The following is a 27,410-nucleotide window of genomic DNA, read 5'->3' as shown; positions in this document are numbered from 1 at the left end:
GTGTTGTTTTTCCATCACCATTGGTATCCAGATTGCATTGTGTTGCTGTCTTTTTTATCCTCTTCCTGCCGTGCTTTAGCACCGTGCAGATACAATAGCCAAGTTAAGAGAACTGCATGTCTCTCTTCACTCCCACCCCCACACTCCCCATTCTCCCACCCACCGCCAACACCACCACCACCACCACCACCACCCTCGGAGGCAGAGCTGCGAGCGTCTCTCTCTGCTTAGTTTTGTTTGCCTATATAAAGCCTCATCAATAATGCAGAGGCCCCTGACTCCTCTCTTCCATACTGTGGAAGCTGTGCATGGGTTTTCTTTTTCCCCTGCTGCTGAGCAGCCGAGAACATCGCTGCTGCTGTCGGGTTGAAACAGCCTCCGAATCACAGAAACTAAATTAATCAGGAATTTGGTGAAATGGTTTTATTCTCAGTCCTAAAACAGCGAGAATTTGTGGGGTGTCTGAAAGGTTTATGACAGCGTTAAATCAGGAAACACGATGAGCGTGGTGACTAAGAAAAGGTATCCATTTACCGTCTTAGTATTTCATTAGGGCGTACATTAAATGGTGACATTTGAAGCTAGCTAGAGGCATGCAGGGGTAACCAGTACACCAAAAAATTCTGAATTTATTTGTAGATAATCGCCTGCATCTCTTTGTTTGTTCCTCTGGGAGCGACTACCTGTATCAGCAACATTGATCCATGTGTGACTGTCAAACACGCCCCAGAACAGCCACATGCACACCAAAGCACCACTCGCCAACTTGTTCCGGGTTGGCGCCAACATTAAACAAACATCCATCAAACCGAAGCAGATATCAGCGGAGGAGGAAACAGCAGGACGACGTCTGAAGACACATGGATCACATATAATCAGCTAAGCTGACGTATCCTCAGGAAAAACTCCTGGTATACTTCCTGCAACCCTCTGAAATCTCCGCTCATCATTCATATCAGTGACTATACAACTAACATCATGACTGTTTATTTAGGGCAGTGCAGTTGCAGGCCTGAAATAGTGAATGTAGACTGGTTTTTATTCTGCTATTAGTGCTGTGAAATATATTTCCTAAGATCTTGTGCAGTTTTCCTTACTGTTAACACTGCTAGATTTATACCTTTAGATTAATTTATATTGTACAGTCCGAATGGTTAATGCACCGAAATTTTGTTCTCATGTCCACTAATTAGTTTACATTCTGAATGACAATAAAGTGATAAAAAATAAAAAATAAACCAAAAACTGAACCACTCATCTAATCCGCTTCGGGTTTTCTTACAGGCTCCCTGTAAGAAAACCCGAAGCGGATTAGATGAGTCGGATTTGGAGACATCTTGTTTAAAAATATCTTTTTGTGGCTCTTACTGGAGATGGTGTTGGGTGTGATTTCATTTCATGCTCAGCATGATAAATATTTCCCTCTACTTTCATCCTTTGTGTGGTTTTAAAGCATTTCAGGAAAGAATTCCAAAGGGAAGCGCCCAAAAACTGTCACACATGTATGATCTGCTAGCATTATAGACTCGCTGAGCGCTATGTGGCCGTAAGCTTGTCACCCGTGTTAGTTATTGTTGTTATTAATTGCTCATATTCCTTCAGCACCAAAGTAATCCATGGTAACTGTGCCTCCGCCGCCCTCACACTCTGCAGAATTGCTCGCATTAATAACTGATGGTCTGAGGGTGTCTGAGGGTCAGCACTCAGCAGTTCATTAATTGCTAAATGAGACAGTAACAAAAGAAAATGACCAGGGCGCCCATGCACACGGGCTCCTTTCAAAGTGACCGCAAGTCACCAGCTCTTTGTCCTTCGGCCACGTATAGCTTAACAGAGTAATCACTGTGCGGGAAATTGTGTCAGTACATTTAGCGGTACTTAGCAAAAGAAAATGCGAAAACCAAAATATAAGCAAATGTGGTATAAAAAGACACTTAAATGAAGTTAAACAAATAACAAGAGGTAGTGGCTCAACTGCCTTTAAAATCCACAATAACAGTAACAGCTTTTCCCCTCATTTATAGCTCTCAGACTAACAAATATTTTAGTGTTTTATTTTATTTTGATGTAGAAAACGCTAACGCTAGCAACTAGCACAGCTACCATTAGCCTAACTAAGTGTTTAACATTTAATGTGATTAAATTTAAATGTAAATTTTAGCCCGTTAATTTTTAAGGACGCCCCGCCTTCTATTGATACTTATTGCTGGCGTGGACATGGACACATCAGTTGGCAAAGTGGAGTTGTTTAAAGCCATGCCTTTCCATCAGATAACTGCATCTGTACCTTACACCCACCCATTTTCCACTTCCTGTCACTTGCTTGGTGGATTTACTTGTTTACACATCACTTGTTTCACACATCACCAACTGTGTACTTGATGATGTCTTTTATAGACTCAAGTGGTGAAACATATTATTTAAGGTCTTTACCTTACAATGTAAAGAACCCTGAGGTGACTGCTGTTGTCATTTAGCGCTACATTAATAAAATTGAACTGAATGAAAAATAGTTTTGTTTTCGTTTTTGTGCATATTTTGCACAGTAATGTGTGTTGATCGAGTTTGTCGAAGTATCTCTGTTTCCAGGTATTAAATAAACTTCGCAAGGTGACACAGTCTCTTCCTCAGACATGCCCGGGCTTATTTCATTGTTTTGTCCACTAAGTAACGTAAACCATTGCTATAGCAATGACATTGCAGTGTGACAATTTCACTAGGGATAATCTGATATGGAACAGGGCTAATTGTAAATAACCCCCCAAAAAAAGGGCACAGGTATTTTTTGATCAGACTAATCGCACTTGTGTGTGATTAAAAGCCTGTCTGACACACTCTCAACAATACAGTTCGGCTCATCTCCTGACTCCTCAATGTGGTGAATTAAAAGCGAGTCTGAGATGAGTTTGCTCTGAAAAGAGACCCGCAGGAAAAAGAAAAAGACAGAACCAGGGCTCCTCTCATCCTTCTAAACAGGACTGAAATAAGAAATTGTAAAAGCAATTATCCAGACGTAAACTCTCAGCACAGCGTGTCAGCTCTGGATGACCATCGCTCCGTCCCTCGGCTGCGCAGGGCAGGAGAGGCCAAGGCTGTTGAAGCCCACTGATGGAAGTGGAACAGTGGTGAAGCTGAAGGTTGGTTAAACAGAGAAGGCAGTGTGCACACTGCACCTGACTGCAAACTTCAAATAATGCACAACCTTTTTAAAAGCGAGCAACTGATGAAGTCATGTCAGAAATAAATATTAACCTCAGACCACATACGGACGTCTCTTGTAATAAATTTAACCGAACTTTCAGGTATCAGAGGACGAATCCTCTGACATGCAGGAACTGACTGGTTTTACATTTCCCCTTTGTTTGCAATTAACAGATGGAAGTCAGACCTGATGGTCACCGAGGCTGAACAGACAGAAAGAGAAACTAACTGCATCAGCAAGCAACTTTGAAGAAAGAGGACACCGCAGCCTCGCCACGCTGTGTGACTGACAGGTGACCTCTGAAATCAGACGACAGCGACGAGCAAACGTGAAGACAGAGAGACAAACCGGGATTAAAGCAGTGATGGGCTGGACTCTGGTGGGACTTACATGTGTGGGGACGAGGGCAGCTGGGTACGCCAGTTTGTGGTGCCTCCACATCCAGAAGGAGAAGAGGACGACCGCGGCCAGGCCTATGATGGGAACCAGTGAGTAAAGCAGGGTGCTGAAGAGCTGGGGCTTCTGGGAGAACGGGTTGGAGGTGGCTGTGAGAGGAGAAACAGACATTATATAAGTCAGTCTGAGCTCCCTCGCTTTGTAACCACATTGTTCATGAGCTCATGGACTCGATCACCATTTTCAGGTCATAGCGAATAAATGATATAGGTAACTTTTACAAATCATAGTCATAATTAGAATTAGAAAGGAGGATTATCTGGTATGTTCAACACCAAGATGGTAACAATGAAAATGCTCATCTTAAAGCTTTGTGATTGAAACAGTGTCTGAAATCATGGTGATTATGTCCACCTTTTATACTGCATATGTAATGAAAGCTGTGAAATATCGACACTCAACCTTCTGAAGCACAAATCTCCAGGTGGAATGCAAAGGACATGCTTTCTTTCGCTGGATTAGTACCTTTTGGGGTTTTGTTTTTAATATTTCAAGCTGTAAAAACAAGCATTAGATGTTCAAAATGCCCAGTGGGATTTAAACTACGCGTGACCCAAGGGTCCCATAAGGAAAAGCCAACTAAATTAGGCTTCAGTGTGTAACAGAGGCAGAAATATTAGAAAGACTTCATTGCTCAACACGTCTCTTTTAATAGTTCTACAAAAATGACCAATGTGCACGACTAGACAAACAAACTTCAGCTGAAGTGAGGAGCCATGATAATAGATCGCCACGGTGCATTTTTGTTCAACCAAACTCTCAAGGCAGCATATGAAATAAATAGAAAGAATATAGGAGTTGGTAAATTGGCTATTGCTAAGTTGTTTAAATTGGACAGTAAAATCGTGAATAAATAAAAAATAAATAACAGATAAATGACAACAGGGCAAAACTGAGGGTTCTGTCATTGTTGAATTGAACGTGCGATGAATTTAAGGTGTGCGGTGCCCTGTACAACTCCAAAATCAGTGAGTTTCTGTTAACGCTGTATACGACAGGCTCCGTCTACAAGTGGAGTACTTGAAGGAGAGACAAAGTGGTGCTTTCTGCCACAACCTCACCTACTTTCAAAGTGCAGGGAGAGCACGACAGATCTGAATATGTTAAAACACCAGCAGCACTTTGTGTGTAAAGAACAACTTCACTGATTCGCTGACGTGTCTCGACTTGTGGCCTTCATCAGGTTCCTGGCAGTAAGATAAACCGTGCCCGAGCGTTAAAATAATACAGAATTGCTCAACTTATTTGCAACCTGTTGGAACTGATAGTTCTCGATATGCCTCAAAGGGTGGACATGCAAGAACACCGAATCTCTCACAACTCATACACCATCAGGGATTGAGCAACCAAACTTGCCACACGTGTACATCTCAGGCCCCCGAAGGTTCTTATCTATACCAGATATTATAAAATCATCATGTTGCTTAGCAACCACCTACCAGTGAAGTTTTAATGACCCATTTCTAGCATTTAAGCACCCAAAACACCTCATGAAAGCATTGCATCCTTTTTTATTCATGATAATAACATCTAACTTCTATTCACAGTGCTTGAAAAGCATCATATGAGATGTTAAAGACCCCATCATGTTGCCTGCCTCCCACCTAATAAAAAATGACAATTATACTTTCACCTGAGGCTTTTTATTGCAGGTTGACCCAATTTTGCCTTCAATGCTGTTTCAATTCTTCATGGTACATACTTAACAAGAAGCTGGAAACAATGTTTAGAGATTTTGATGTGACAGCATGACACAGTTGCTGCAGATTTGTTGACTGCACATGGACGATAAGAATCTGCTGTTCCACCACATCTTAAATGTGCTCTAACTGGATTGAGATCTGGTGACTGTGGAGGCCGTTGGGAGTACAGTGAACTCAATGTCATGTTCAAGAAACCAGTTTGAGATGATCTGAGCTTTGTGACATGGTGTATTACCCATCAGAAGATGGTAGACATAAAGGGATAGACATGGTCAGGAACAACACTCAGGTAGGTTTGTGGTGTTTAAATGATGCTCTGTTGGTACTAAGGGGTCCAAAGAGTTCCATGAAAATATCCCACATTACAGCACAGTCACTTAAATCATCCTTCCCCATTCTGATGCTCAGTTTGAACTTCAGGAGATCGTCATAATGATTTATTTAATCTAAGATTACGTTTATTCTGATTGGTGATAATATCAGATCCTCCAATTCAGATAGACCTCCCTTCCATTGAAGCGCCTATCACAAAGCACAGAGTCACGTCAAGCTTGTTGGATCCTAAACCAGCCACAACAACAAAAACACGGCCAACATCCTCTTGGTTACAAATGTGGTAACGGCCACAGAAAGGAGTGTGGGGCAGTCTTCCTGATCATACACAGAAAATATCTCCATGAAGTCAATTTGCAGAGCGGCATGAAGAATGCCTGATTTATAGAGGTTCTAAACATTTAATGATTTAACATGTGAAGGTTTTTCCTCTCCTACACTGGTATCATCGGTTTCTGTATTATATTTTATATTTCAGTATTTTTAAATTGTGCTATACTTCACAAAAGACATTTCTGACTTCTTTCCTCTTGAAGCTCTGGTTTTTCTCTTTCCACAAGAGTGCAGGACTTTATATTGCAGAGAGAAACGAGCCCACAGCGACTGAAACTCTCAGAAGAAACTGCTCCAGGATCAGCCAAACAAAGACAAGAGTACACAGCCTTCCTAGCTGGCCTCACGCTGGGCCTCCATCTCTAAATGCAGCTCTAACCCTGCTTACAGCCACCGTGCTTAGAGATCATATCAGCGCACATAAGCGCACACAAACACACACACGCACAGCAGGATTAGCAAATCCATCTCGTGACATAACGTAATCCGCCTGCCAAAAATAACAGCTCTGAACTGTGCCCGACCCCTGCAGGAGGCGCAGGGTGACGCCTGCTCGCTCAGCCTGTCCTCCCGTCACAAAGCGGCCGTCTGATTCGGCAGCGCTGTCAAAACGCCGACGCTCGGACGCCGACCCGCCGCTGCCGCCCTCTGAGAGCAGGGAAGTGAAGAAAGGCGTGAGGGAGGGGGTAGGTGCCGACAGGACTGCACCAGCTGCATTGTGGGACCCTGAGGGTGTTTGTCGGGACGTTGTGGAAAGTTGTTCCTCTACAGGAAGTCTGCAGGTTTCACAAAGTCAGATTTAAAGGGTGAGACAGACGGGCCTGCCAGACACTTCAGCTGCAAACTGATGAGCGCAAGGACACCACTGGTTGGTGAAGCATTAATCACCGGTACCTGAATGTGCTTTAACCTCCTGTTATACTAAATTCAGGGATAAGTACATCTTTTTCATTCATTTTATTTATATACTTATAAATACTGTACTCCTAATTGATTAATTTATTCCTTTGATCGCTTGTCTCTTTAACTTATATTAAATTACCCATAATAGCACATAACCCCCAGTTTTGTCTAATTTCCTGCTTTACAGTGAAGGACTGTGAACTTTACTAACCTGCATGAAAAACGCTATACAAATAAAGTTTGATTAATTTCCTGCCAGTCCTAAATTAAAGATTTCTCTTGCGTTTAAAAGATGTCTGAGGTCTGAAATCATTTCTATTCATTTTATTATTGAAGCAGGGTTGAATCTACTCACGTTAAACATGTTTGTTGACAAAATGGCCAAGAATAACAGGAAAATGTACAAATTTCTGTTCTGATTTCCATCGGTAGCCGTTTTGTCTGCTAGCTTCTCTACTAATAGATTATTTGGATTTAGTTGTGACCCGGCCTTGACCCCAAAGGATGAGCTTCATTACTCACAAGGCTGCTGGCCTTAAAGGTGAGGGTCAGGCTGGTATCAGTAGGCGGAGAACCCAATGGAAGTTAAAAAAAAAAAAAAAAAACATGAAAAAGAAAGAAAGATTTTTTCCTGTGAAATAAAAATGAGTGGGTTGGCTGCCTGGGGCTTGGAGACGTCTGAGGACACTTTTTGACACATGCTGCAGGTAGTTCGGCCTTGTGCTTTCGCATACCTGATGGAAATATAAGTGCAGCAGCAGAGGTGGGGAGGAGGGCTGTTTGAATTTTATTTTGGTTATAAAACACACTTATGTGGTTTTAGAATACGACGTGTTGTCAATAAACATTCTGCATCAACAAATTTTTATTATCCGTTTCGTCGATTATGGCGACAAATCGTAGCAGCCCCGATGTTCAGTTAATTCAGAGTGTCATTATCGAGAAGAAAATAGCAATTGGTGCATAGTTCCACTAAGATCGGCAGCGTGACTCCCTCACAGGATAGTTGACAGATTTGGAATGATTTTAGCCGAATACAGCATGAAAGGTGGAGATGGGCAGAGGTGGGTTTGCCAAGTAGCTTGCAGGGGCAGTGGCAGCAGCAAATGAAAGCAGACTAAAGCCGAGTTATAAGATGACGCTGTCCAATAGATGTGTCAGCTGAGCTGTGAGCTGATGTGGACTGGCACTGAGGTCGCAGATCTGCCCCAGCTGTGGTCAGTCTTCATTTCCTACTTGATCTCATGCTTCGCTCAATTTTTTTTCCACATTCATTACTGTGCAGAGCCACTACACTTAACGCTGATATCATCAGCATTGCTGCATTTACATTCACCATTTAACCCACATTATGAGGCTGTCTGGACTTTACATGTAAGCTAGTTTAATGTCTCATTTCCATTCCTATTCAAGGAGGTAAACACATTGTTTTTTTTAACATTTTTGTTTTTTAAAATAAATTCCATTGCATTGAAATGGGCTAAAAAAGGAGTCTGAATCATGTTCTTAGGGATGCATTGATCTTATATTCTTCTATAATATATCAGTTACTAAGCTCAGTGGATATTCAGAACCATGAATACATACTGATGTGAAATCTTTTGCAATATTTCCACTTCATTACAAATAAATGATTCACATATTCGCTTAAATATTTTTCCCGATGCTTCGTTTAGTGCAGGTGAGAACCACACAAAGCCCAGACATGCCTCCCTCAAACCTGTATTCACTTTTTAATCATCATTCCAGCCCTGAACACCTGGAAGGAAGCTCAGTTGATGGCAGCCCTCCATAATTTCTTACATCACACCCTTTGTGCAAGGTAAGGCTTTCAAAATAAAAGCCCGGATGTCTCCAGATTGTAGAAATAACTTGTATGTGCTTCTGATTGTTTGCTTAAGGTATATTTTTTTATTCATGAGCCATGCTATAGAAACAAAGTTGATAGGAATAACTTTAGAAATAACCTTCCAAACAAGTACTGAGGTACGAAGTTGATAAGTTGGGGTTTTAATATAAAACCAATCAAACCAAGCCGTGAGCACCTCACAATCAGTTAATATGTGTGTATTATAACTTTAATCTTTTTCACGAAATATTTTACCTCGATAGTATGAATACTTATAAATTCATAGGCCCTCGAAACACTTATGGGTATTCTATCAGAGATTAGCTGATTAGTTGATATAACGGAATATATTCACAGCTTTGATAGCAAAACTGCACTGATATAATATCTGTGACATGGAGAGAACGGAAAAAAGGACTGGGATCCTGGATGTTTGATCTGTTTTCTGATTTTTCACTGGAGAAAACTTCAAAAAGTGTATTTTGGGTGAACTTCAAAGGGTCATATATCACCATGGGAGACAGGTGGCTGCTCAAAACAAGTTACAGTATATGAAAGGACTCCTTTTCTTATCTACATTTTGATACCAGGTTCATTCTCTAGCCAAAATTCCTTCTGGGGCAAAAGACATTTCTAATATAGTCAAATATTATACATAAAGAATGGAGAAACACACTAACAGAGCTATTGTAAGGTGAATCACCACATTTTGGTTGGCCTGAGTGTTTCCAATGCCCCACTGACTCAGGCGTAGAGATCAGCTGGCGACCACCACCACAGGTTGCTAAAAAATAACAAATTACTCAGTACGCTCGTATGTTTGTGCTCGACTATGAGACCAGTCAATGATCCCCAGTAACAACCATTTGCAAGAGATTCCCTGACAAGTTGGTGAGTTGTTTGCGGGAGTCTGCTTGTTGCCATTTGGTCCCTTGTTTTTTCTCCAAGTTTATTTATGCAGCATCTTTCAGACACAATTTTACTTGGTCTTGGTGCTGCTCCACTAACCACCTTGCGATTGCAGCAGGTGGTCACCTGTTGTTTGCACAGAAGATGGCGACTTGTCTGCAAACACTTGCCAACTGCTTGCAGAGTGGTGGTGAAGCTGGTATCTTCTGACCTCAAAGTAAAAGTTGCACCATTTGAAACAGTAAGTAGTAAGGCACTTTTATGTGTTCTGTTTCCATTGCACTTTTTTATTTTGAAGTTTCATTATTGCTCAGCAAGAAGTTGGAGACAAATTGCCGATCTTTCATGCAAACTATAGGCGATCATAGCGATCTGCTATTAGCCAAAGGAAGCAAAAGATTGCAAATAGGATGATTCACTAAAACAATCGATTTCATGGTAATGATTACCAACAAACTCCAGCAACCGCTCGGCAACTGGTGGAGGAATACACATTTTACCTCAGTGACCAGAGGTTGCCAGGGAGTCACAGCCTCATCTCTACGCCTGTGTGACTGCTTCGCATTCAGTGACATTTTAAAAAAAGTTCCAAGTCGAATTTAATTGAAATGACAGTTAAAACTCTTAATATGATTTTTCACTCCAAAAAGACCCAGCCAATTGCTACCATTCCACTTAATTTTACTCCATATTTTCCTCCTGGTCCCACAGTGTGAGAAACACTGAACATCCTATTTATGTTGTTTTACAAAAATAGAGGATGTTCACATCACTACACTCAAATCAAAAAAGCAAAGTCAAGTGGCGCCTTACCGGAGAGCACCTGACTGATGAACCAAAGAGGCATCTCAACCGCAATATGGATAATAGATATTAAGACATCATTACTAATAATGAGAAGTATTGATGTCCGCATGTTGTATATAATAGTTTGGACCTATTGCAGGGATCAAGCCCTGAATACGTTTTTCATAAACCTAAAAAAAATATCTCAGGATCAAAGCAAGATCTGAGTGTACACCGGCAGATGAGGACAATGCACTGAACACAGCAACTGGATGCTCCCCTCTAAAGTTCAGTGAAGTGAGTAAAAGCAACAAGCATTGAAAAGAGCTCTGGCTGATGCTCAGTGCCAAATATGGACCAACCCTTGTGCAGTTCGAGTGCCTGTAACTCAGAAAAGATTAATAGCATATAGCATGAATTTACAACTTTCCAGGAACTCATTAAACATATATTAAAGCATTAAGCTCAAGCCTAGCAAACAAACTGCAGCTCTGACTAAAAGAAAGCGTTTGCGCCCGCTGAGAAGTCGTCATTTTCAGTGAGCGTGCTGGACTGTACATACTGTAGGCGGTCGAATGGTGCGGGTCGCTCTGCGGGGGCGCTTCAGGGGCGTACAGGAACCTCTCGTTGCACATGTTGCCTTCACAGCAGCAGAAGAAAACATCGGGACTCTCCTTCCTCTCCACGCACTCGTTACTGCAGAGGACACAGAGGTGGAAATCAGAAACACTCAATCCTCTCCATGCACTGCAAAAGGACATGGGAGCTATTTTGAACATGCACTCACTCCAGGAGACGTTACGCAAAAAAAAGAAAAAAAGAAAACACACACAACAAACAAACACCGCTTTCCATTCCCTCGCTGCTGCAACAGAGGACATGAAACAAAACATTTATAAAATAACTCCTACACATGCGAACATGGATGCCGACAATCGCGCTTGCTCTCTCTTCTCACACTCACGCAGCCATCAGATAAAAGCCAAAGGAAGTGGCAGCCGCCCTCGATTTGCTCTGGACTCTCCAGGGAGGTGAGGCGGCGCCGTCTGAGCAGAGGTACCCCGAACTGTGCGGGCTACACATCCGACAACAACTTTATCGTTCGGGAATCAAAAAGGAAAACAGAACTGGCTCAAACCGGTATCCGCGGCCAGGGTGATGCTTTACTCTGGGACAAACTATAATAATCTCTTATTATCATCATCATCTGTTTACCGTCCTGGATGTGGACGCATAATTCACGCTGTGGTTCAGGCTCCCTCGCGCGTGGTAATTAAAATGCAGCCATTTGGATGTGGAATCTCACACAGGGACACAAATTATGCTCAAGGTGATTTTAAATGTATTTAGAGTTGAGGCTGCTGCTTTTGTCCTGATTCAGAGGCAGTGCAGAAATTAATGGGCAGCTTCTCAGCAACAACCCCTGCCACCATTAAAAGCTCACCCTCTTAGAGCGCACGCATGTCTGGTTAAAGTTTGATATTTCCCGTATTCTGTTACTTACTGATGGGAATTTAACTACTATTTTATACCATGCAACCTTCTAGTGACAGCAGAAAGTTCCCTTAAAATCATCAGCTGAGATTTCTTATGTTTTTAAGGTTAAAGGGAGTCTGCTGGATGCGAAAACCCAAATGTAAATACACAGAAATGTAATCAAACTACAGTTTATTTACTTTAACTGGACTTCATGAGCTATTCTGCTTGCTATTTATAAAGCCACTTTATTGTATATACTCAGTGTTTTTTATACAGTGTCCTGTATTTTATTTAAAGTTTAGACAGGCGTGGGAAGGTTATTAGGAAACCACTGCACTGTTTGAACAATGTAAATCTTAAAGTGGGACTATTCTGCTAACATCCATATTTTTATTCTTGGACCCTATTAGAGTAGCTATGCATGATTCGCAGTTCAAAATAATCCAAATTTGCCCTACATGCCCATCAATGATGCTTGCTGTGTGCTTATACTATGACTATAGCAGGTCATTTAGTCCACAGTACCTACTAAGACACACTCCGCTTTCCCAGTAATATGTTATGCATGTGGTAATCAAAGACGAATTATAATATAAATAAATAAACAAAAATAATTTTCTTTGTTTCCTTTTTGCACTGTTACTTCAGCCAGACTGTTATCTGAAACCAAAATGGGAAGTTAGATGGTTGTTTTTCCCCCCTCAATATTAAACCAAAGTCATGTGACCTACTTCAATTTTATCAGATAAAACAACCCCCAAATTTTGCTTTTTTTTCCCTCTTTAATTTCTCATGTTAGACAGATATTAGGCAGGCAAACTGGAAGCTGAAGTGGAATGAATATTAAAATAATAAGGAAATAATAAGGAAACAAAGGAGGGAGGCAGGTGGATACACAAGTGTCATAGATAGGTTGATTCAGTGGGTAGGCAGGTGTGATGGTTGAAAAGCTAGATAGGTAGCAATGTAAGAAGGTAAGTGGGCGGATAAACAGGTGTAGTGGTAATTACATGTGGTGGTTAGTTGATAGGTAGGAAGCCAGGGTGGCAGTGGGCAGGTAACTATTGGAATAATTGGTTGGTATGCAGAGTGGGTTGGTGGGTAGGGGGTCTGGTCGATTGCCTGGTAGGAGGGTAATTTGTTTGACTGATAGAGTCAATGATTGGGTGGCTAGCTGGTTGGGTAGTTAGGTAGGTAGTGTTGTCGATTGGTTGGTGGGTGGATAGGGAGAGAGAATAATTGGCAGGTTGGATGATGATTGAAGGTTGATTGGTTGTTTGATGTTCAACCTTTCAACTAAAGCCATGTCCAGCCACAATAAATGGCAGTTTAACACACAGCTGACCACACCAAAGCAGTAAAACTCACATATTTGTTCAGCATATCTTTAAAATGCTTTTTTACCCTCCCCGTAAATGTTTCCTGCTTACCTGTCGTAGCAGTTGACATCATCCAACCAGCATCCCTGCTTGACAATCTCCACAGTCCCGGAGACATTTTTCCATGTGGCGAAACAGTGCCGCCTCTTGTCTTTCTCGCCATAGCAGGGTTCGATGCCGCTGCGGTTAGTCCGCTCCTTCTCCCAGCTGGAGTTGTAGTAGGCACACTCCTGCGTCTCTGAGCGTCCCAGGATGGCGCCTGGAGAGGACAAAGAGGTTATTCTTTAATTTCTTTCCTTTTAATTTGAAGAAGAGCATTGTTGACTCTTGCAGGGGAAGATAAATTACTCTATCAAACATGTTGTCAGGTGAAGTCTCAAACACTCATGAAAGAAACTTTTGAATGAGGAAATTTACAACCGCTGTGGCTGCGAGGTGTAAGAGTTGCTCTCCTTCCTTGTCACTGACAAAGAAGATAATTTAGCTGTGTATCAATAACTGGTGGAAGGACATTTCTTTACAGCCTCCACATATAAAATGAAGTGAAGTCATAAAACATTTCTCAATAATAAAAATTCACTTCTCTGGTACTTTTCTATGTGGACTCCCAGAATGCCTCTGAATCAATACACCAATGAAAAAATAAAAGCGTTAAAAAAATAAAAATGGCAGTTACTGGAGGAACAAAAAAACAAAAGTTCCTGTCCACAAACAAAAGCAGAGCAGGGACGATCGACTTCTCTCCCCGCCAAAATAAAAGGGACTCTGATTTCCTGCGGATGAAGCCTGCAGGCAACAAACTGATATCCAGGGAAATAACTGCATGACAGCTTGTCAGTTTAGCATTGCTGCCGCTGCCTCTCATCACCTGTCAGAGATTTAGTCCAGTTTAGACTGCTGACAAGTCTGAGGATAGTCAGCCGCTGTTTGCCTGCTTCCTGGCGCTGCAAGCTAAACAGCCCAGACACACAGGAAACAAAGATTACTTCCCACATTATTTGGTTTGTGCTGCTACAAAGTGAAATAAAGAAATTTTGACTCTTAGTCCTCTAAATTTGTCCATTCAGTTTTTAAGCCATGAAATGAAACCGAAAGAGTTTCTGAGCTCCTTTATGCTAAATTTCCTTTTCGTTTTACGCATTTCTGTTGAATTCTACCTTCCACAGCCAGCTTGCTGCCATTTGCTGTCGAGATGTAGCAAAAAAAACAAAAATCTTTGCTAGAGTTACCCGACAGCCACTGATTGCAAATATATTTGCAGAGGTGTATATGCCTTATATGCTCTATTTCCCTGTATCTTTGCATATGTGCTTGCACCCATTTCGTATTTTCCTAGCAAAATATAAAGAAATTAGGGGTGTCAAGGCCTCCATACTGCTGCTTTGTACTACAGTACTTGACGCTGATTGTACAAAGCCAGGTTTCCATGGTACAACATTCGCAAGTCTATTAATCAGGTTGTATGTGTGCGCTTATACACCACTCTGCATTTAATCATTAGTCATTATTAAGCTTTAGCTCTCTTCCACAGTGTGTCTTTGTCCTGTCCCCCTCCTCTCCCCCAGCCAGTCATGGCAGATAGCTGCCCCTCCCTGAGCCTGGTTTTGCTGATGGTTTCTTCCAGTTAAAAATGAGTTTTTCATTCCCACTGTTGCCAGGTGCTTGTTCAAAGGGGGTCATCTGATTGTTGGGGTTTTCTCTGTGTTATTGGAGGGTCTCCACCTTAAAATGTAAAGCACCTTGAGACAATCAGTGTTGCCTCAACCAATTGGTAATCTTGTAAGCTTTTATATATAGGATTCATATTGATGAAAATCTTTGTCAGACCACAATACAACAGATAAATACAATTTCAAAGACATGGAAATGGTGTGCGCTGTCAAAAGGCTCTGAGCTACCTCAGTCTGTTTATATAAGTCAATTAAAGCTATTAAAATGAGGCACTGGTATCCAACTCTGGAGTCAACATTCAGCAGATATACAAATGATACATGGCTTCTGTTTTTTGTTGCTGCTAAATGTGCAATTAGTGAGATTTGTGGCCTTTCGGATGAAGAGTGAGAAAAGCCACTAAAGTAGAGGCTGTTAGCTGGACATTTTTAAACAAACAGGATTTGTTATTTATCTCTTTATACCCGTTTAATTCACTCTTAATTGTCTGTTTTTTGTTTTTGTTAAATTGTTCCACCCTTGTAGGATTTGCGCTCTTGACCTAATTGCCTTTTGTTTATTGCTGCTTTTAATGTCTCAAAAGCACACTGTAATTTAAGAAAAAAGCAGACAAATAGAAAATAATGTTCCAATTTATGGGATCATTATCCGCTCTCCTCTGCCAGTGAAATCACGTCGCAGAGGAGAAGAGTCCTGACCGTGTCTGCAGTCACAGTAGCTTTCAGAAATTAGAGCTTAGCTTGCGTAATGGAGGTTAACTTTAGAAATATCATGTATTTTTCAATAAAATGGCTGCTTAAGTAAAGCCAGTTAATGCCAGCCGGGTCCCCCAGAAGCGTCGCAGGTCTCTTTTCAACGACATTAACAGCTGCAGATGGAAGTGAGAGGAGAATGGCTACTTTACTGGCAGGCGAGGTCACGCTGCCTCTTACCAGCACCGACAGCATTTTCTCTCTCGTCAAATCCATTTCCCATGAAGCCCCAAACTATTTCACAGCAACAGGTGCAACTGTGAAGTGCTGTCTGCGTGATTGAAAGGAAATGGCTCAAGTAAAGAGGGAGTGAGAGGAGAAAGATAGTTGGGGCTGCTGAATGAGCAAAGCTGAAATAATTGGTTCTCAAAAAAAACTAAACAACTGTACTTTTCTATATGGTAGCTAATGTTACCAGCAACTTTTACAGCAATCAATTTTAATGCATGTCCATGAGTTACATAGCAGTACAATTCAATTCTTTTGGGAAGGCTTTCCTCAAAGACAAGGTTTAGGAGGGTGCTTATGAGAATCCTTGACCGTTCTTCCAGAAGCGCATTTGTGAGGTCAGACATTGTTGGGTGAGAAGTCCTGGCTCACAGTCTCCACTCTAATTCATCTCAAAGGTGTTCTACCTGGTTGAGGTCAGGACTCTGTGCAGGCCAGTCAAGTTCTTCGACACCAAACTCGCTCATCCATGTCTTTATGGACCTTGCTTTGTGCACTGGTGTGCAGTCATGTTGGAGCAGGAAGGGGCCATCCTCAAACTGTTCCCACAAAGTTGGGAGCATGAAATTGTCTAAAATGTCTTGGTATGCTGAAGCATTAGTGCATGAGTTGCTTTCACTGAAACTAAGAGGCCGAGCCCAACTGCTGAAAAACAACCCCACACCACAATCCCCCCTCCAACAAACTTTACACTTTGCACAAAGCAGTCAAATATCGTTTAGTACCGTTCCCCTGGCAACCGCCAAACCTGAACCCGTCCATTGGAATGTTGGACGGAGAAGTGTGATTGATCACTCCAGAGAATGTGTCTCCACTGCTCTACAGTCCAGTGGCAGCATGCTTTACACCACTGCATCCAATGCGTTGCGCTGTGCTTGGTGATGTAAGGCTACAGCTGCTCAGCCATGGAAACACATTCCTCTCTACGCACCGGTTCTAAGCTAATCTGAAGGCCGCATGAATTTGGAGATCTGCAGTATTGGCGACCAGAACACCTGCTGACCCCGCTCTGTGATTTTACATGGCCTACCACTTTGTGGCTGAGTTGCTTTGCTATACCACTAATAGTGGCCTGTGGAAAATCTAGTAATGAGGAAATTTCATGACTGGACTTTTTTCACATGTGGCATCCTATCACGGTACCACGCTGCAATTCATTGAGCTACTGATGTGGATGGATAAGTGAATACTTTTGGCAATACAGTGTAAGTTGGTGTTGGATTATATAAAGCAATTCTCCAGCTGCACATTCCAACAACAAATGACTTTAAGATACATCAATACGTTTCCATGACTTAGAGGATGTTAGTTTGATGTTGTGTTACATAAGGCATTTATTCTGTAGAGTGGGCTATTGTTTCCATTTATGGCCCCCACTCCACTCCTTATTCATCCATTCACACACTCATTTATACAAGAACATATATTTTAACATTCACACACTCACACTCTGACAGATGCATCCCAGGCAACTCGAGGGTCAGTATCTTGCTTGAGGATACTTTGGCATACATGGAAATCTAAACACAAGTCTGCTGATTGGTAGATGACCACTGTAACAACAATAACAATGTTTTCAAATTGTTGCAACATCTATCTGTGAGTCTCTGATTCGATGACATGATGGTACAGTTATGTCTTCGGCCTTGCCGTGATGGTGCAAAAGCTGCAAAACTGGGAGAAAAGGCTTGGGACAGTGCATGTGAAGTCAACTTTGTTGTCCAGTGCCGTTCCTCCAGCACCAGACAGTTGGTATAACAAAGAACTATATCCTTTTTTATTTTGCCTATGGTTGCCTGTCCACTGGTATTCATTTAGCGTTGGGTTCACTTTCAAATTAGGCTTTTAAAACTGTTCTAATCATTCCATGGTGCAAGGAAAACAGGCAGCGGTAAACCATCGACTCCTGTGTTCTTAATAGTAAAATTACTACTTTTGTTAATGGAGCCCAGAGAGCAATAAAATGGTTTCAGCTTCCAGTGGAAAAGTAAAACAGAGAAAATGACCTAAAAACAGCACACACCTGAATTTCTTAAAATTGTTTTTTTTTTTTTTTTTACTTTCACCCATGAACCACAGGCGTTTCTGTACAAAAACCACTTCAAAGAAACCAAACCATCCCAGCTTACCCAAACAAACACTCGTTATTGTAAATGTGTCTTTAGGAGTAAAATTGCTGTTTTTGTCAATGGAGTCTGGTGGCTGCTTCCAACAGCAATTAACACAAACATCAGAATTTAGTTTCCTGCGAACTGCTGCAGCTCTTTTACTTTATCCTGACCTCAGTTTGTCCTCAAAGGTTGCTTTGACAAGAAAACGGAACATCTAGCCAACTTCAGAGAAAATGCCAAGATGTACACTGCGTACTGCCTTTCAGCCTTAACCCCCCCCAAACAAAAATAACACAAGCACAGGAAAAATAAGTATGCAGTATGCTAATGTGTAATGATGCAAAGGAAAAAAATCTACAGTGGAATAAAGTCACGGATATGTGACTGTACAGGGGGGAAAAAAGGAATTTGCCCTAACGTGCATTATAGCAGAAATAACGCCACGGGGAAGATTACCTCATCTGACGTGTGGTTTATGCGGTCTTCATTTTCCCTCCCAACCCTCCTACTCCTCCCACAAATAAACACATTTAAAACTTTCTAGGTTTGTATCTATGTGCATTTCACTCCTTTTCAAGATAATAATAAAAAAAAAAACCTACTCTACTGCAGCGATCGTGCCAAATTAAGGTAAACAAGATTGGTAAATGTCGATGCTTGAGCCGGCCAAATTAACAACTTTTTTTTTTCTTCCCCCTGAAAACACAAACTCCTGCCAAGACACCCTCCAGCAAAACATTCACATCTGCAGTGGGGATTATACGTGACAAAGAGTTGTTGAAAAGCCTGGTTTTCCTGTCACAGCCATTATACATTTGCATAAAACACAGCAAAAGCAACACTCCCTTCAGACATCCCATCATGCCTTTAGGTTGTTGTTTGGTTGCAGTTGGGTTCCAAGCCACATCTGGAGGTTGAGGGGAAAATTTAAAAAAAAAAAAAAAAGGAAAGGAAATTTGTTTTCTTTGACCGGCGAAGAATGATGAACCAAAAACCAACCAAAAAAATAAATAAATAAAGGTGGGAAGACCAAATTTTCCAACCGCAGATTCCCTGAAGGCAGTGACAGATAAGGAAGGCGAGTTGATGCTTTCCCTGAAAGATCCTATCCTTGAATAACCTATGATGTTACGCATGCATCTAAATACAAATGGCAAAATCCCTGGTGGTGTTTTGCTACACTTATCCACTCCAATCAGCCCTTTAGCAGTTTAAGTGTTCACTGTATGGCGCCTGCTTTCTATTATTTCTCTGCTTCCTAGATGGGGATGAATGCACCACTCGCCTCACTGGCCTCTCGTGGGAGCTGAAGGCGCTAATGATGGAGAGGTACGCCGAGGTAAAGCGGAAGGTTAGCTCATTAGCCACTTCTGGTGCGACTGCATTAGCTGTGCTAGCGCTGATCCCCCGTGGACGTCACGTCGCGGTGCTTGGAAAATGCAGTTTCTATCAAGCATGGGATGGTTTCCACTGAGTGCAGGCAGCCTGATAAGCAACTTCATTACAAGGAAGTCTTAATAAAACAAGCGTTCAGCACAGAGCAAACATTGCTGCATACTTGTGCACTCCAGTTGGATAAATAAAGCCCAGAAGAGAGTAAAAAAAAAAAAATGGCTCACAAGTTTGAGATAAGGTTGATTTGTGAGACCAAACACCAATCTACCCGCTATCTTGCCGTTTATGGCAAAGAGAAGCTTAAACAACTCATGTTTTGACTTTATCTTTTTTGAAAATGGCTAAAATGATAATAATGTTGCTCCAGCTGTGAGACCAACTGTTTTTTGACCAAATCTGTGGTGCTTTCCATTCATTCTTTACACTGTCAATCTGAATATCGAACCTTAAGGGCTTAGAGTGAATAATAAGGGTGTAACATCTGCTATGCTACGCTACGCTCGGTTCGGTATCTGAAGCCAAAGTGTCAGCAGTCTATTTGTGTTGACGTGCTGGAACAAAAACTTGTTGTTTTCCATCAGCGACAGCATGTTAGTGGGGACTTTTCAAGTGGATAAACACAAAAACTAAGGTAAAAGTGGTCATAGAACACTTTTACTCGCTATGGAAGCTCCTGTGCTTGGGATCAGCACTGGAGCACTTTCATCTATAAGGTGTCCACTGGGAACACCATGGAGCAAGTGGTTCTTAAACCAGTGGGGATAACACTGGAACTGTGCCAACAATGCATTGGTAGAAAAACGGCAATATTGTGCGTCTTCAAGTGACACAACAAGGGCGAATCCCGAGTTCAACTTCTCTCATTTTTGAGGTGAGCTACTTAAATGGATACCAATGAGATCCAAGGATACTGCTGACTGATAGGGATGGACAATATGTTAGGGTCTTCGTGTAACCCAAGCAACTGAGCTCTGAATGTAATTTTAAATAGCCTTATATGTGGACAGGGCTTTATTGAAAGTTTACTGGCAGCATCTGAGTGATTTAATTACGATCAATATTACACTTTGTTCATATATTTTAAAGCATTATTTTTGATTTTGTTATTTAATTTATTTTTTAAAAACGGACACTCAAGATTTGTTACATGTAGTCATGCCAGCTTTTCCCTTCATAGTGTGAAACTTTTCCAAGTTTCCAAGGACAATGGGGTGAAATTTGCCACAGTGAAGCCTGAACCACGAAATGATTGCCAGAATTTATTTATTTTTGTAATTTTGAGGTTTTAGTTAACCTTTGACAAATTTAAATAAAGAAAAGAAATTAAATATCAATTTGCACATATGAGTTTTCATTTGTAATATTTTTGCTATATCTGGTATTTTTACGCAACTTATTGCTGACAGTTTTTCTTAAACAAAAGCAAATAAAAGGGTTAGGGTTTAAAAAAAACATATCAATGATGATGTAGAGATGTTATAAACGTATGTATTGAAACTAGGGTGCTGCACCTACATCAGCACCTCACCTCATGATTTCTTACAGTGTTTCTTTTTTTTGTTTCCAGCCAGATGATGCGCCTGGTGTCAATGTAAGTAAAAAACAACAACATAAAAACAAAAAGAAAACATGGAGACCTTTCAGATGGTACAGCTTATTTTGAGCAGCCACCTATCCCACATGGTGACTTTTTTTAGTTTAACCAAAAATGTACTTTTGGTTTTCTCGAGTGAATGATCAGATCACACATCCGTCGTGCCAATGGGTGCTTCTGTTTTTACACATCACCAAAATTAAACTCGCGCAGAAAGTACTAAACCTATGATACTGCTGCTCAAACTTGGAATGAGTTTAAAGTTGATTTGTATGTCTATGAAGTTACGAGGGCTCAAAATGCTCAAATTTAACAGGGACCGAATTTCAACTCAACTGTATGTACTTCAAAGGCCTGTAACCCAGAAAATATTCTTAGTATAGAGGCAAAATTTGCATGACTTCATTAAATATACTACAGTAATTAGTCTAAAAACAAAAAGGGAACTCATCTGATTCTGAGGGGTCATGGGGGATCTGATTTAAATGAATTATTTCTTGAGATGTTAGCTCCCATGAAACACGTCAACAGCTTCATTCAGGTATTACAGTTTGCCTCAAAGAGCTGCGAGCTATGTGAACTGCAAATACAGCGCCGAGTTGTAAATACAGCCGTTAAGAGCTCAAATCAATCACTCCTCTGAAATGAGGTGACAGTACAGGCCGGCTGTCTATAGCGCTGTGCGCCAAAGGTGGCCAAGAGAGCTGCCGGGTAGCGTGGCGGATGTGAAGGATATAAAGCAGAGAAATCAATCTTCTGACTAAGTTGCAGCTCAGAGTTGACTAAAGTGGATAATGTCACCGAGCGGTTGTGCAAGGACATACAATAACAGGGCTTCCACCCACAAACACACATGCTGGCAATAAAGAGATGCTGTCCTCAAAGATATCTCACGTGTGGAAATGTCAAACACAAGCGGCACGGGCTCACTTTGTTTACCCGTGATGAGGTCGGTCGGCCTACAGACGCTCTTAATGCAAGGCTGCTTTCTTTGCGATGACGCTGGTAACGTATATTTAATTCATTACGAAGTAAATGAAAGTGTCAGGGTGTCGAGATAAATGAACCAAAACACAGGGAAAAAAAAGAGTAACAGCAAAGTAATGAACGGAGGAGGGAAAATTAAGCAGCTAAAAGCAGCGGTGTGCTATTTAGCCTTAATCAACACGCCTGGCTAATTGATAGTAATGGTTGTCAGGGAGGTTATGCTGGAAGGTAAGCTCACGCAGGTTAAACAGGAAAAGAAAAGCATCCATTTACACTTCATATGGAGTCCATGCATCAGCTCATCCTTGGAACACTTTTTGTGACGTTTAATTGGTCATCCCCGTCAAAAAAGAAGAAAACAAAAACAACGCTACTTCCTTCCTACTTTCACACTCTCCTCTCTTTTTGTGAGCACAAATGACCACAGTGGATTTTACTCGGGCGCTTCCATCCATACGAGAGATTTATCAAGGTTAACCGTGACCTACTTTAGCAGCGGACATTTCAGTAAAATGTCTAAACACCTCGACCTACTTCTCAATTCACTGGGGGCTATTCTCCTCACCCCTCGCTACAGCTGCCTGCTAGTGGTTATTCCAAAATGTTATCCCATCCCCACAGCAATTAAGCTCCCCGTTATTAAAGAACTATAAAACTGGCGAGAAATAAACTAAGGATGCAAATATTCCTGCAAAGAACCCTGCAAACAGAGAGAGCGTAATAAGAGGATGGAAAAGATGCCAAACTTGGCAGAGACGCCGCGACTTGAGGAGATTACTGATCATCTGTAGTCCGCATTGAGAATTCAATCTTTTTTTGTCAGGAGGCCAAAAGGTCACTTTAGGCGCACACAAATGAGAGACATTGAGTTTGAGAGTTGCAGCAGGAAGATGCAGAAGGCAATGAGAAAACGTATAACCACGTGTAAGTAAATCATATTTATAAGAAAAGGCTCCACAGGTGCCTGGTCCACATGGTAAAATGGACCAGTTTTAATGACTCAGTCAATCTAGTTCTGAATTTAAATGAATCCAATAAAATGCACTTTTGTGCCTGAAGCAATGCAAATGTGAGAAATTGAGATACCGTCATGTACGGCTGAGCAGTAATTACACTCTAATTTGATCTTATTTTACAAGCATAACTCACAGTTTCTTTACTTCAAAAAGCCACTGGTCACTGATCCCCTGGCAATCTCCTCTTATTAGAGAAAAATGTATGTTCCTCAAGTGGTTGATGAGTGGTTGCTGGAGGTTGCAGGGTCCTAGTGACCAAAGCAACAGCAAGAAGATTTTGGGTGCGCCATTGTTTATGTCATTGGTTGCCTATTATGTGAATGAAAGGTCCCAACAACTCTTCAGTATACCACCTTTGCAACCAATTCCACATATCGACAGTTGTACTTCCCGCAAGCACTGGCCAAACAGTTGGAAAATAAAAAAGAAAATTCCTCAGAACACGCAGTTTGTTGCTGACCAGTCTCTACGCCTGTATGACTTTGACTGTTTAGCTAGGCTTCGGTCAAGACCCATCTACAGGGTTTAGTTCCTAATCAGACAACCTTATGGTCCCCACGATATGCAACTTTATTTAATTGTTTGACAGAATCTACAGATGCATTGGGATATACTTTATGAGACTGTAACTGTAACTTTTCTGCCAGAGAGATTACAGATGTCCCAGGCCAGACGACAAGCACAACTGAACAGTCTGCATTTTCCAGGAATTCAGTCCTTCGAGTTTCTGATTTATCAACAATCAACTATTTTTGCTGGATGCCGACTTATTGTTTAGCAGCAGAAGTTGAGCCAGACTCCACATTTTTGCTGGATGACTGATTTTTTTCTTTTTCATTGAAATCAATGAGAAGGCTGCATTCTTCTAAATGATCTGCTGTTGTTGCTCGGAACATAACCTCCGGAGCATTAACTTTTTACAGGAACAGTTGTGAAACACGTTAAAAAGGTTTTAACCTTGTATTTCATCTCCTTTTACTGCACGTTGTTACTCAAATGGCTCCCCAGATGTCCAGAGAGGGATACATAGGATCACGAGAACTAGCACGTCTCTTTATTAGCAAAGCGAGATGGTTCTGGTGCGATCGGTCGCCAGGCCAGCGAGGTGCATGCTGGGTGGGAAATGACCACCAACCACCTGCCAAATGTTAGAGAAATTTCGACTGAGCCACTCTGGCAGGAAGCCAGCCAACGCCCGGAGGTTTTTTGTTCTCTCTGCTGGCTGGTGAAACCCATGAAGTGTTTGATTAATTTAAAGTCCTTGAGCTTGCGTGGCAGGAGGCCTTTTTGTCCCTCTGAGTTTGAAGAGCAACACTTACAGTTTAAAGAAAAAAGGCAAGGGGAAAAACAACAACAACAACAACAACATCTGCCAAACGGGCCACATTTCAGCCTCACAGTTTGGAAAACATGCCACTGCTTCATAAAAATAAATGTATATTTGGCTCCTTGCCGTTGCCAGTTGTGTTAACACCACAATGATTCAACCTATATCATGGCGGAGGACAAGTAATCTCTGGGTCGTGGAGGGCAGAAATATGGCAAAACAACAACAACAACAACAAAAAAAAAAAACAAAGAAACCCGGGACCTGAGCTTGTCATCAGTGGACAATAACGGCGTTTAAAGGTGACATTTCAGACTCGAGAACAGCCCATCCAAGCATTTTCTGCCTGACGACTGTTGTTGAGGAATACAGGAACTAATATCCAATTTCCTGTGTGCGAGGCCCTGGTCACAGGGGCAGGCTGTGCTGCACTCTTGCTCTGCAGCCTCATAATGAAGTGGCATTTTGGCGGGCTGGGCCTGCGCTCAGCACTGCGTGCACTGAAGTAGGTAAACAACTCATTCATCAAGGCTTTTTTTGTGTGCCTGCCAGCAGCGAGGATTGTTCGTTATGATGGAATTTGTTCTAAGGATCAACTTATCATCTGCGTCCGCGGCCCAGATGAAATAGATTGGAGGTGATGTATGGGCGTTTGGGGCGCTGGTTTGTGTGGGAATCAGCCCGACCCGCAATGTAAAAAAGAAAAAAAAAGAAAAAAGAAACTCAGCATGAGCGATGGGCTTTGAATAAAGACGTTTGGGCTGAGACCACAGGTCAAAACGCCGTCTGCAGAGCTGGCCTCTTGGCTTCCCGGCAACGCTCTTTTTTTGCTCCTGATGCAACCTGACACTCCTCTCCCTCCCAAGATAACTGACTCAAGACATGACTAAATGCAGCTTTTACATGTCGGAGAAAAACTTCTAATCGTGAGCGGTGTTGAACACTGCCGCGAAAAGCCATGCACGTGGAGCAGAGGCAGTTCCAAAGTTGTGCAGCAGAGCAGTGAAATAAGCAGGGAGCACAACGAGTGCCAGTCCAGTTTAGACATGCACACAGAGAAATAAACAGAATTGACATGACTTCGGGGTCGCGTTGGGTTCAGGCAGAAAAGGTTTTATAAGCCGTCAGGTCTTGTTTGGAGCTGCAGTTCTTCCTCTGATGGTACTTTATCAAATAGGTATCTGTTATGACTACGTTAATAGAGGAAAAACAAAAAAGTCCACATGGAAAATGAGTGAGTGTAAAGCTATGATGCTGAGACGATTTGCTGTCAGATTGTGGCACATGGAGAGGGTGTAAAACTGATTCAGTTGCAGTTGTTAAACAGCTTGAATGTGTTTTTAAAAGTGTGTACCAGCCCTGAAAGAACCCTCTGTACTAATGAATTTATGATGGCTCAAAAATGCACACGCACAAAATTTCTACTCACCAGCCCCATGTACTTCCAGGACCTCTAGTCATTATTTGAAGGTAAAATTTTGCATGATTTCATTAAATATACTAAGGTTATTGTTTAAAAAAATCCAGGTGACTCTAGTGGGAACTTTTCACAGACTATTCGACCTACTTTATATTAAAAGACCTTTATTTTCCAATCTCCTGTTACAACGCCATATCTCAGTTTTTGGAACGAGACTGGACTTGAAGGCACGAGCGTACCATCGTGTCTGTGTTGGTGGCATCATTTAGGTGATGTAATCAGTCCAGGAGCTCAGATTAAAGAGAGAGAGATACTGCAACAGCCTTAAAAAAAACATCACAACTCACTGAGAAAAAATTTAAACTCATTGCATTGTTTCCTAATTTCAACTTTTTCAAGTGCCAAGGTCATTGTAGTTAACCCAAACTAAGATAATAATCAAAAAGAGTAAAAGTAACACTGAAACTAATAAAAACTAAACTGAATTTTTTTTTTTTTTTTTTAAAAAGTCAAAATGAAACAAAAATAAAACCTGTGCTAACTCAGTTAAGCACCACTATAAGTGGCTATGGAGGACAGAACAACAATAACAAGCTCAGTTTCAGACAGTTTTTTTTCTACCCTCGGATCTCTGAGGTCAGAGAGGGGGACCATGAAGCCCCGCCTGCTTGCCTTTCAAACCTTTTCACGACGAGCAGCCAATAAGAGGAAAGACTGCTTTCAAGGGGTTGCAGGAGCTATACTCAGGAGTTGCACAGAGATAAAGAAGGATCATTTTTTAACTTTGAATCATGCAAAGCAACTGTAGCAGTTAAAAGTGAAACTATCAAGTCTGAGTTTGACAGAGTCTCAGTTAGTTTGACCAAATGTTGTGCTTTCCTCCTTTTTTCTGCCTGAACAAATGTTATTATTTTTATTATATCATCATTATATCATTTCAAAAATGTAACTAAAACAACTTAAAATTACAGTAATGGAAATGCAAAGTCCCTAATAATCATAAACAGCCCACTGCAGAGTAGTCGCATGTAGTGAAGACTTAAATTATTTGCACCTCTTCATAATCCTTGTAGGCTCAGCTGTACTTAACAAGTAGTTCATGGCTCTTTTGATTTGATAGTAAAGGTTGTTGAACCCTATCTGCTGAGCAAAACAAAAAAAACAAAAACAAACAAGTACCTGAACAAACTAAACGTAGTGCTACTTCTCCATATCCACCATCCAATCTTTCTCCCTGACTCCAAAAACGTGGGCACTGCCAGTTAGAAATGCATCCCACCGCCTGCCTCCGGGGCAGCTCGGATAAAGATTTTTTCCACCATTTATAGCCGCTCCACTATCACAGGCATTAGGCAGCAGGGGCGGCATGGGAGACCATCGTCCCACGGTGAGGTTACCACCTCACAGTATGGATATTATGCACAATTTCAGAGCCCTGGCAGCAGATTTTGTTTTATTTTATTTTATAAATAAATAAAACAAACACTGTACAAAGTGTGATGGAGCCACCGCTAATGGAGCTGCTTCATCAGATTTTCTGTGCTGATTTTTAACCTCAAATAGGTGACAATCGCAGA

General features: G+C 41.5%; 1 protein-coding gene across 1 annotated transcript in view; it reads right to left on the bottom strand.

Moving 5' to 3' along the window:
* The window catches only part of LOC146681066 (activin receptor type-2A), an 82,710-nt gene that overhangs the window by 32,675 nt on the left and 22,625 nt on the right, over nt 1-27,410 (bottom strand). Inside the window, exons 2-4 of the mRNA XM_085447342.1 lie at nt 13,384-13,591; nt 11,037-11,170; nt 3,593-3,747 (exon numbers count right to left, since the gene is read on the bottom strand). Coding sequence (XP_085303468.1) covers nt 3,593-3,747; nt 11,037-11,170; nt 13,384-13,591 — 497 coding nt within the window. The remainder of the gene's footprint in view (nt 1-3,592; nt 3,748-11,036; nt 11,171-13,383; nt 13,592-27,410) is intronic.

Source organism: Copadichromis virginalis, linkage group LG23 (assembly GCF_057382275.1).
Source record: "Copadichromis virginalis isolate Kocher_CV1m ecotype Utaka linkage group LG23, C_Virginalis_male_GT1.1, whole genome shotgun sequence".
Taxonomy (NCBI): Eukaryota; Metazoa; Chordata; class Actinopteri; order Cichliformes; family Cichlidae; genus Copadichromis; species Copadichromis virginalis.
The sequence above is the reverse complement of the archived record's forward strand: the minus strand, read 5'-3'. Positions and strand labels throughout refer to the sequence as shown.